This window comes from Podarcis cretensis (assembly GCF_951804945.1).
Source record: "Podarcis cretensis genome assembly, chromosome: 3".
Taxonomy (NCBI): Eukaryota; Metazoa; Chordata; class Lepidosauria; order Squamata; family Lacertidae; genus Podarcis; species Podarcis cretensis.
In genome coordinates, this window is record NC_137172.1 from 85,600,356 (window position 1) to 85,611,271 (window position 10,916).

The window sequence follows — 10,916 nt, forward strand, 5'->3', positions numbered from 1 at the left end:
TGAACATAGCATGGAGCTGACTTTCTAACCTACCCCTCCCATACACACCTTCAGAGTTTGCTCCCCTCTCCCTTGCTATTTATAGAGTGCAATCAAACATTTTTTTCTACTTCTTCATTATTAGGCTAATGAGGCCTAGGTCTCTTAACTTCTTCCTATGATTACTCCAGCTGGTTATATATACAATCTCATGTATACTGGATTATATTTATAACAATTGCAAGACTCCACAGAAAATCTGAAGGCAGCCCTGTTTAGGGAAGTTTTTAATATTTAATGCTGTATTGTTTTTAATACTCGACTGGAAGCCGCCCAGCGTGGCTGGGGAAACTCAGCCATATGGGCGGGGTATAAATAATAAATTATTATTATTATTAAATCTCTAAGTTCAGACATACTGCTAAAATGTGGTTTTTTTTACTGAATGGCATGAGGATGAAGTTAGGTGTTTTAAATGATGCTCGTGCTCAATAGCCTCTTAAGTTAAGCCACAATTAGTTTATGTAGAGCAGAAACTGAATTTAGTTCCAAGTCGAGGTGCTAAAGATGGAAATTTATGTGCAATCATTATGTGCAAAAAAAACATTCAAAATGGAAACTTCTCTTTAATTGAGGGAATTCTTAGTTCACAGTTAATATTGATCAGTTTTCCTTGCTCATGGCTGTGCAAGTTGGTCCTGTTGTGCTTGGGGGTTTTTTAACTATGCAAACAGCAGCTGCAATATTTAGTCAAATACACATTTGGTCCTGCAATCTACAACAACATCAGAATTTCTTTGGTCCATGAGAGATATGAATATGTCCCCCTCTACCTTGTTTTAACTATATTGGAAGATGCTTATTATAGATTAATAAATCACCACCTCTGAAATCTTTCTTCCTACGAAAGATTTAGTAACAAATTAGCCCTCTGCCAGAACGTCTTACTGTCAAGGTAAAATATGGCCTGAAGCAACAATGGATGAGATTTCAACACTGCCTATTGATGAATAAACTTTGAAACATGCAGTCTCCATCTGGAGACTCAGATATAATATGAGTTTTGAGTTCTAGGGAAACATATTATTTTAATTAAAACATGATTGGGTCCATGAATAAGATGCGTTTATAGACCTCTGCAATACATCATACCTGGCTCTTTTTTAAATGAAAACAAACTCAGGTGTTCTGATTTTTTTTTAAAAAAAACCTATCTTTTCCATTTTCCCAGAGCTTGGGTTTTTTTTTCAATTTTGCTTGTATCTTATTTAATATTTATGCCACAGCCAGATCAAGACTATGTCTGGATTGAAAATTGTCCTGGGCACGAATCTTCAATCCTTGAGAAAACTATTTCCATGTAGCATGCACATTCCCCCACCCATCTAGGTATTACAACACACTGGCTCTCTACTGAATTATGCCATGTTCCAAATTCACCTAATTGCTTACGTAAATCAACAACCACAAGCTATATTATGTCCAAATTTTAATTAATAAAATTTCTTCATAAATCACTTACTGGGAATGTGGGTTCATTTTCCTTGTGTGTGCTTTCACTCTTTATTTTTTCCTTTGATTTAATTCAGTTATGTTTAACACATCTTTCTTGATTACCATTGTTAGCATGCTGTAGGGCAGATTTTGGCTACAGTTTAAGAATGTAATAATGTCACTGCAAATTTACCTTCAAACTTAGTTCTCCATTAGTAATCCCAGTACCTGGAGTGATCTAAGTTTGTAAAGCTGATACTAATGGTGCCATATCATATGTGAGAAAAACACTGTGTGGGTCACAAGGCATTATCCACACAAATGGGACTCTAAATTATTGTATCAGCTGCATTTTAAAATGACAATCTCCATGTGGCACAAGATGAATCATGGCCCAAGTTTGAGAGGACACTAAGCAACCCTGCATAACCTCAAAGATGTCTATTATCTTTGTACTGGGGATGTATCACATGTTAGATGTTGATTCACAGAGGTAGAGAGAGAATACGCTTGCTGCCCTCAAGCACAAACATACCCCAGTTAACCCAAACAGAAGCTCTGAGAAGCTGAATGTTGTAGAAGTCCCATAGCATTCCTAACCTGATGAAGATGGATTGATGCTTTCACAGACAAGTATTTGAAGCTTAAGCTGAGGTGTTTAAGCATCTCTGAAGCTCTGCCTTCTTCCTAGGAGGAGACTGAAGTCTGTATCGTCAGCCCCAGCCCTCCAGAAACACACTGGGTGTGCTGACATTTCAGGAGCTCTGTTTGCTGGACAGCTCCCTTACCAGCTGCTGCAAAGCCACAGAGACATGGAGCAAACCTCTCCTATTTTTGGTCTGTGATCCATGTGTGTGCGTGTGTGTTTTAAAGGAAACCTTGTTGGGATCTAGATCAGCAGCACAGTGGGGCCTTCAGGACAAATAAGGGAGCAGAAGTTCAGGGCCCCAGAATAAGCAGGAAGAGACCCAAACACAGCAGGACTGCGTTATCACATTTTGAAATAATACACATTATCATATAAAGGTAATTTGGGTGGGGTGGGGTGGAGGGGGTGTCAAAAATTAGCTAACTGCACCATTTCAGGGAGATGCCTTTTAACCTGCCCAGCTGCTTTTCTGAAGTGCATCCTCCTCCTGTCTCTGCCATCAATGGTGTTAACTTTTTGATGAAAAGGAAAAGCTAAGATCATTTTTACTTGTGACTTAATAGATAATCCCCACCTCAGCTCTGATCAACCCAGTACCAGATGTGACCCAGTCCAGAAAAATCACATCAGCTGCAACTTTCAGATCAGTTTACATTACGGTTGGAGATCATAAGAGTACAATTCTGTAGGTTTGCTTGGAAGTAAGCTGCACTGTGTTTGATGGTTCTTACTCCCTGGTCCAGCTTAAGTACACCTTTATCAGGTAGATGTAAGTGCCACTATAACCAGTGGGACTAACTTCCTAATGATTTCCATCTGGGCATTCTGAATGGGAATTAAGTTTCGCTGAAACCAGAGTGCCAGGGTATGATACTTAAATCTTTCACTCCAGAAGCAGTGCCACTGGCTTACATCAAAACGAAGACTTCTGTTTGTGAATTGCACCCTAAGCCCATTTAAGGGCACATGCACGGATTTAAGTGGCTCGTGGATTTTCCTTAGAAATGTGATGAGACAAGGGAGAGAACTTTGGACGTTTTACTGTGTTGAGGCAATCAAGGCTCAACCAGTTCTAACTATATTATGGCTTACGGTCCACAAAAGTCCTACAGAATTTTGGAAAAGAAGAAAAAAGCAGCTGCAGCAATAAACAAGAGGGTGAGCAAGAAAAAGAGGAAGGGCAAAGTTAAACTGCTTTCCTTTGGTGCTGAGCTTTAGCAGGTAGGAAACCATACTTTACACTGAAAGAACGACGAGGGCTTGCTAGAGTTTCTTTCTGAGCACGAGTAAAAGGGCCCCTTCACAATGCTGTCCGGACCAAAGCTGTTAACCTGCCCTGGATGGAAAGTGCAACAAAGGGTGAGCCTGGAAGGTGGGGTGACACTGAGGATACTCTGGGGCTCCCAGGCAAAATGAGCAACCAGCTGAAGGTGCGATAGGATGGCCACAGACAAGGCCATGGTATAATATGGTCTGCGGCTGCCCTCAGGAACAGAAGCATCAGGGAGAGAGCTGGTTCTCTGGGGTGCCTTAAGGAAACCCGAGGGCAGTTTTGTAACCTAAAACACAGCTCCTGGCAGCAGTTAACCGCTGATGGCGAGAGGGAACACATTTCTACCGAACTAAGGGCCGCTTCACGGATTACTTTCAAGTGCACCTAGAAAGCATAACATGTGAAAGCAAGAAAGGGAGGTTTGTTCGCAAGGGGAGCTGTGATTGCCTACAGTTCACTGCTGAGTGCACACACTCCATGCCCACGGCCAACTTTAGTGCAAGAATTCAGTTGGGCTCGGAATCGGATCTCACCTCTCTGCTGCATCATGGATCACTTGCCTTGTAAAGTTGATGACGGTAGATCAGGGATGTGCGTGCGCCACGCATGCAATACGGAAATCCGGGAGGAGAACCTTCCCTCTCCACCCTGTTTGCTCGCGTCATTCAGGCAATCTGTCGCCCACCAATGCAAGCGCCCACCCAAGCCTGTGGGAACGAGCTGGCACGTGGCTGCCGCGAACCTCCAACTCGCCACTTCTACCAGGATCCGTCCCTTCTTCGCTTGTAGGGTGGAGCTCGGGACTTGTGCGATCGCATTCAACCCCCTGCAACTCGGTAGGAGTTAGTTACTCCTGAGCAAACGCGTTGAGGGGGCAGGCTTTTTTCCGAGACGCAGCGCAATAATGTTTTAACGATCGCATTTCGGACTGTAAAAAACCCACATCGTAAACGCGTAACAGCACCGCCTGAGTAGTCCACAAAAGCTCGCGGCTCTGCAGTCAGCACGTCGAGCTGTTCCCCTCCCTGCCAAGATCGGGCGGTAGGAAAAGATAAAGGCTTCCATAGTCACCGATTTTGTTGCTCTTCCGGCGTTTACTGACCGGATCACAGAATTGTAGAGAGGCTCATCTAGTCGAACCCGCTTCAAGCCAGGAATGTGCAGCTGTCCCAAACAGGGATCAAACCTGCAACCTTGGCGTTATCAGCACTATGCTCTAACCCAGGCCCTCCAGATGTTTTGAGACTACAATTCCCATCATCCCTGACCGCTGGTCCTGTTAGCTAGGGATGATGGCAGTTGTAGTCCCAAAACATCTGGAGGGGCGAGTTTGGGGGTGCCTGCTTTAACCAACTGGGCTCGAAAGATTGCTACACACACACACACACACACACACACACACAGGTTGAGCACTTTGTAGGCGGCGATAAATATTGCTTTCCTACTTCTGCCAAAGGCAGCCTAGTTGAGGATATCCCGGGGGCCCAGAGCCCTCTCTCCAGTCAGGTTCCATGGCGTTTTTGGACCCCCCCCCCCCCGCAGTCCAAGAAAGAAACCCTCCTGCCTTTCTCAGCCTGTTGATTTCCGCCAGACGTGCACTGTTGCTGCGTGTGAACAGAGCTCAGGAGGAATGTCTGGTTCTGCAAGTGCGTTGCAATCACCCTCGATGGGAGGTTGCGACCCGCGCACAGCTGCTGAAAAGCCCCTGGTTTCCGAGTAAACGCGCGTAAAAAGCGGCGGCGCGCACGCCGGCTTCATTCGGCCATGCAATTGTGTCTAACGGCCAACTGCTGTTATATATATGTTTCCATTGCAAACCGCCTTGGGCTCCAAAAGCAGCCCAAAATGAGAGGAAGTAGAAATAAAAACGCAGAGAGCTTAGAGCTTGGACCTTCTAGCCAACTTGTGAGGCGCGCGGCGCCCGAGTAGGTTGCGAGCGAAAAGAGAGAGGCATCCCAAACGTGCTTACTCAAAAGTAATTCTCCCTAGACTCTCATATAATGGGGATCGGGTGTTGAGAACGAGGAGTATTATTAAGCTTCTGTCCTGGGTACATGCTCTCTGGTTCTGCCAGTCCCCATAAATGCCTGTCATCAGACTGCAGATTTCAAAGCGCGGGTGGGTGGGCAGAGGAAGGCGGAATGCTTACGTTTGCACTCGGCGTGAGTGCAAACCCTCCGCGGCTGGAGATAAAAGCAGTTCCCATTCAGCCGATGCTCTTCGGGGAAGACTTTCAGAGAATTCCCCCTTCCAAAAAACAGCAAGAGCAGCCGCCCGATTCGCGACGCTGCCCAATTAAAAGCCGAAGGGCTTGGAGTCGAGCCAGCGGAGCCAACGGGGTAAAGTTGGTTTACATCAAAGCGCAAAGGACATAATTGGACTGTGGATCAGGCAGGAGCACACAAAAAAGAAAAGAGCGATCCAGACACGACAGCAGTAGCCCGGCTGGATCAGAGAAAGGACCCATCTGGGTCCAGCGTCCTGCAACCCACAAACCACACGCGAGGGCAACAGACCTCTCCCGCGCGCGACTCTGCTCCTGACACTGGAGGTTGCATTTAGCCACGATGGGCTACGGCTAGGAGCTGTGGATAGACCTACCCTGCACCAAGGAGCCCTCAAGGCCAGGGGCCATTTCGCCCCATCTAACGGCAGCGACCTCTTCGTGGTTGGACACCATCCTCATCATTTTGCCCCACCTTGGATGTCGCTGGTGCCCCATGCTGTTGGCAGCCCGTCAGGCGTCCGCGTCCAAAGAAGGCGCGAGCAAAGCCACAAGGCAAACTAGCGATCACAAGCAAGTCCGCTTCGGTTCGAGGGGAAAGCTGAACCTCCAGTGGTAGGTGCGGTGGTAGGGCGCTAGGACCCGGCGGGATCCTCTCGGGGCCGAGAGGGGCGGGGCGGGGCCGAGAGGCCGGCCGCCGGAGCTGGGCGAGAGCGGCCACGAGTTGCCGAGGTGGGCTCGCGCCGAGCGGAGCGGAGCTGCGGCGGGCGGCGTATATATAGCCGAGGCTGGCGCTGCGCTCGCTCACTGAGGCGCCGGCTGCGTCTGCCGGGAGGACCCTCGCTCTGCTGGGCTGGGAGAGAAAGAGAGAGGCGGACCCGGGGAACAGTTCCCAACACAGGGGGCGCCTCGCCGCCTACTTTCCTTCCGTCCGCCGCCTGGGAAAAGTTGTTGGGCGAGGCGCGGAGAAGAAGAGAAGAGGCTTCTGGCCGCCCGTGGCGCCGTTTCCCGCCCTCCGAGAAGCCCGCGTGTGGGTTCCTACTCCCACCGCCACCGCCGCTCCCAACTTCTCCGTCCGCCGGCTTCGCTGCTGCCGTCGCGAAAGTGGGAAGATGCTGCCTCGCCTCGACCAGGGCACGGACTGCCGCCGCCGCCGCCACCACCACCACCACCCGAGATGGCCTCGCTTGGAAGCCCGCACGTGCTGAGGAGGCGGCGGCGGCGACTTGGCGCCGGCAGGAAGGTAAGCGGACGGGCGAGCGCGTGATGGCGGCGGCGCGAGACCCTGTCCGCCCGGGCGCGGGAGGCGTCCCCATTGGGTGAGCCCCGCGCGCATGCCCTCCCCCGCACATCCGCCCAGACTCCCGTCTGCCAGCTCACATTTGGCGCGCGGGCTTCTCTGGAGATGTAGCCAGGGCACCTCCTCCTCCTTCCTCCTCCTCCTCCTCTCGGCAGCCCCGTCGGTCCAGAGCCTCTGTGTGGAGGCATGGAGCAGCCCAGACCTTGCCCAGCCTCCGTGGATGTGTTCCACACGAATGACTCCTTCCACCACGCCAGGAACTGCAGTGGCAGCGGCGGTGCAGAAGAAAGTGCCACCTACCAAGATGGCACCCCGCTCTCCTGGAAGGTGGTGCTGACCATCATCTTGGCCCTCATCACCTTGGCCACCATGCTGTCCAACGCTTTTGTCATTGCCACCGTCTACCAGAGCCGCAAGCTCCACACGCCGGCCAACTATCTCATCGCTTCCTTGGCTGTCACGGACCTCCTGGTGTCCATCCTTGTCATGCCCATCAGCACCATGTACACTGTGACTGGGAAATGGACCCTGGGCCAGATCGTCTGCGACATCTGGCTCTCTTCGGATATCACTTGTTGCACTGCTTCCATTCTCCATCTGTGTGTGATTGCCCTGGACAGGTACTGGGCCATTACGGATGCGGTGGAGTACTCTACTAAAAGGACTCCCAAGAGGGCGGCTGTCATGATTGCCCTGGTGTGGGTCTTCTCCATCTCCATCTCGATGCCCCCTTTGTTCTGGCGCCAGTCGAAAGCTGAAGAAGAGGTGGCAGATTGCGTGGTGAACACGGATCACATCTTGTACACCGTCTACTCCACGGTGGGGGCCTTCTACTTCCCCACCTTGCTTCTGATCATCCTCTATGGAAGGATCTACGTGGAAGCCAGGTCTCGGATTTTGAAACAGACACCAAAGAACACAGGCAAAAGGTTAACCCGAGCCCACCTAATAACAGATTCCCCGGGCTCAACGTCATCAGTCACGTCCGTAAACTGCAAAGCTTCGGAGGCTTCTAGTGAAACGGGGTCTCCTGTGTACATGAACCAAGTCAAAGTGAAGGTGTCTGATGCACTGCTGGAAAAAAAGAAGCTGACTGCCGCCAGAGAGCGGAAAGCTACCAAGACTTTAGGGGTTATTCTAGGAGCCTTCATTGTGTGCTGGCTGCCCTTCTTCATCATCACCTTGGTGTTGCCTATTTGTAAAGATGCTTGCTGGTTTCACATGGCCATCTTTGACTTCTTCACATGGTTGGGATATCTTAACTCCTTAATCAACCCCATCATCTACACCATGTCCAATGAAGACTTCAAACAGGCATTTCATAAATTGGTACGGTTTCGGTGCACAAGCTGAGTATTGAATGCAGTTAAGTTTAATTCTCCAGGGCAGGAGGGCTTGAATGCATTTTGTATGTCTGGTTCTGCAGGTAGGTAGATCATTATTAGCATGTTACTTCGTCTCTGGAAAAATGGTACTTTGGATGGCAGAGTTTGGTGCAGAGGAGAACCATGCAAGCCTAGTGTAGCTTCCCTTTCAGAGTGAAAGTAGCTTCTTTCTGAGCCTTGGTTTAAAAATGCTGCTGCATCTTATTATACTCCTATTAACAATTGCTGAAGGAAAGTAGTTTTGGCCTTAAAAAAATGATTGTTTCTCCTGGATTATGCCTTGTAGACCCACTGTGGTAGGAATTGGATTGCTTTGGGACAACCTCTTTGGAGACGCCTCCATCCAGCGTGACTGCACTTGAACTAAAAGTTTGTCATCCGGTCTCCTCTGCTAGGAGACCTTTGCCTCTCAGCCATCTGTGTTTGAAAGCCTTTCGCCAATGTTTCACTCCTCTTTTTCCCTGCTAGCTTGCTAATTTTAAAGACTATGCAGAGTGGACTGCAAATGAATTGCGCATGCTGCTCAAAACCTTACTTGTCCTACAGAGCCAAGACCTTGAAAGAATAGGCATTGACAGTCTGGCGAGAACTGTCCCTGACTTGTTGATAGTAAATGGGTTTGAGGAACATTGGGGAAGCAAATCAAGTATAGGAGGAGACAGGGGGATCAAATAAGAAGTCAGTGTGAGAAAAGCAACTCATTCTTGTTTGTGTCTTTTCTGTTTAACAACTTGTCAGATTGTAACCCACAAATCAAACAGTGAGTGTGAGTGTGTGTTTTCACATGCATGTCTGCCTGCACAGTTGAGTGCCAAAGCTTGCAAGCTGCTTCCATTTTTCATTTTAGTGCTATATGTTCCTGACATTTTGCATATTTGAATAAGTGACTCACACACAAATCTCTTGATAATATGTGCGTTAACACATACAGGCCGTTTAAACCTAAATCTGCTTTTGCTCACTAACCCAGTTTTGCTGGTGTTTTAATCCTTACATTGATGCTGATTATGAAGCCATCATAGCTAAAATGACACATTAAATCAACCATCTTAGTTATTTTCTGAAAAGGACTTTTGTCCACCAAATAAATGCACAGCAACTTTCCTTTGCACTGATTTCACATGCATATTCCTCCCATTTCAGCTCTCCAGGTTACCAGTACATTAGGTCCATTAAGTAGGGTACTGTCTTCCCCCTCTAAAAAGAATAATACTTGGAACATTCTCTAGTAAGAAATCTTATGTACAGTTTTCTTTTTCTTCATCATTTCACTCCATTCCCTCCTCTGTGCTCCCTTTCATAAAAAACTCTGATAAGCAGTTAGGAATTAATTTAACTACAGCAACTTCTTATTATTAACACTGTCTGCAGTAAGACTCTATCTTCAGCTTCAGTATCTGGAGAACTGTAAAGTTCCCCAATTGTCTACCTAATATCTGGGTGCAAAAAGGTCAGGTTTTATATAGTATTCCCTGCTTTGAATAAGCATAGTGCTTAGAAAATCCAGTTACATCTTCCTGTATTATATAATACATGCAAGAAAGTCTTCTGGTTTTACATGTCCCCACTTTTAAAAATAGTAAAACCTGTTTTAATAAGAACTTCACCAGGTGGGAGTGTCCTGATCCCAAACCCCTTCAGAATAAAGCTTTTTCCTTCTCCTCCCCAGTAGGCTTTTGTTCAGATGTCAAATGAAGAATGGCAGTAACTGTCTTTTGCAGATATATTTGTGCATCCAGAAATGTTCATTCTTAGAACTTCCAAAATGTAAATTGTTAGCTTTCAGTAAGGGTAAAGCAAGAGGATAAATATAAAGATGTATGTAGCCTAAAGGAGGCTTGCTATACATGGAAAATCTGTACTTTACAGACTTGTACACTGTCTGTAATACAGATTATACAGATACACATGCTAGTGCTATTTCTTATGAAAGAAATGTTCTTATGAAATATCTTATGAAAAGACCTGTTCTGTGCATCTCTTTCCCCATTTATCTGTAGAATCAAGTTGCTATTACAAAGACACAACAGTTCTGTTGTCTAAAGTCCTTGATGCTGCAGAAATACCAGCACATGTGTGTGTAAGTTACTAAGTTCAGCCCAAATTCAGTTTAATGACTTTGGAAGAGAAGCTGTTCCAGTATTTGCTAATATTGGGTGCAAAAAGAGAAGTTTAAGCTATGAACCTTCTGGTTTTTCACAAAAAGTCTTCAGAAGTTGCTGGAGTTTTTTTTACCATTATGGGGAGAGTAGCCAGAAAAGCCAGGTAGTGTGTGTTCCTTATACAGGGTGAGCCCTTTAAAAGAGGCCCCATGGGTACAGAGTACACATGTTCCATGGGGCCTCTTTTAAAAGACTCACCCTGTATATATCACAAAAAATAGCTGAATGCTACCCACCTTTTAAAGGGACGCAGGTGGCGCTGTGGGTTAAAGCCTCAGCGCCTAGGACTTGCCGATCGAAAGGTCGGCGGTTCGAATCCCTGCGGCGGGGTACGCTCCCGCTGCTCGGTCCCAGCGCCTGCCAACCTAGCAGTTCGAAAGCACCTCCGGGTGCAAGTAGATAAATAGGGACCGCTTACCAGCGGGAAGGTAAACGGCGTTTCCGTGTGCG

General features: G+C 47.5%; 1 protein-coding gene and 1 long non-coding RNA gene across 2 annotated transcripts in view; one reads left to right on the forward strand and one right to left on the reverse strand.

The window, feature by feature from the left end:
- The window catches only part of LOC307212957, a 48,094-nt gene extending 41,069 nt beyond the window's left edge, over positions 1 to 7,025 (reverse strand). Inside the window, exon 1 of the long non-coding RNA XR_013837289.1 lies at positions 5,997 to 7,025. This is a non-coding gene — a long non-coding RNA (uncharacterized lncRNA). The remainder of the gene's footprint in view (positions 1 to 5,996) is intronic.
- Positions 7,026 to 7,056: 31 nt separating this feature from the next.
- Positions 7,057 to 10,696, forward strand: HTR1B (5-hydroxytryptamine receptor 1B). Its single transcript, XM_079970533.1, has one exon. It carries the CDS (start codon positions 7,106 to 7,108, stop codon positions 8,270 to 8,272), a length of 1,167 nt encoding a protein of 388 aa, XP_079826659.1. The 5' UTR covers positions 7,057 to 7,105; the 3' UTR covers positions 8,273 to 10,696.
- Positions 10,697 to 10,916: the final 220 nt, after the last annotated feature.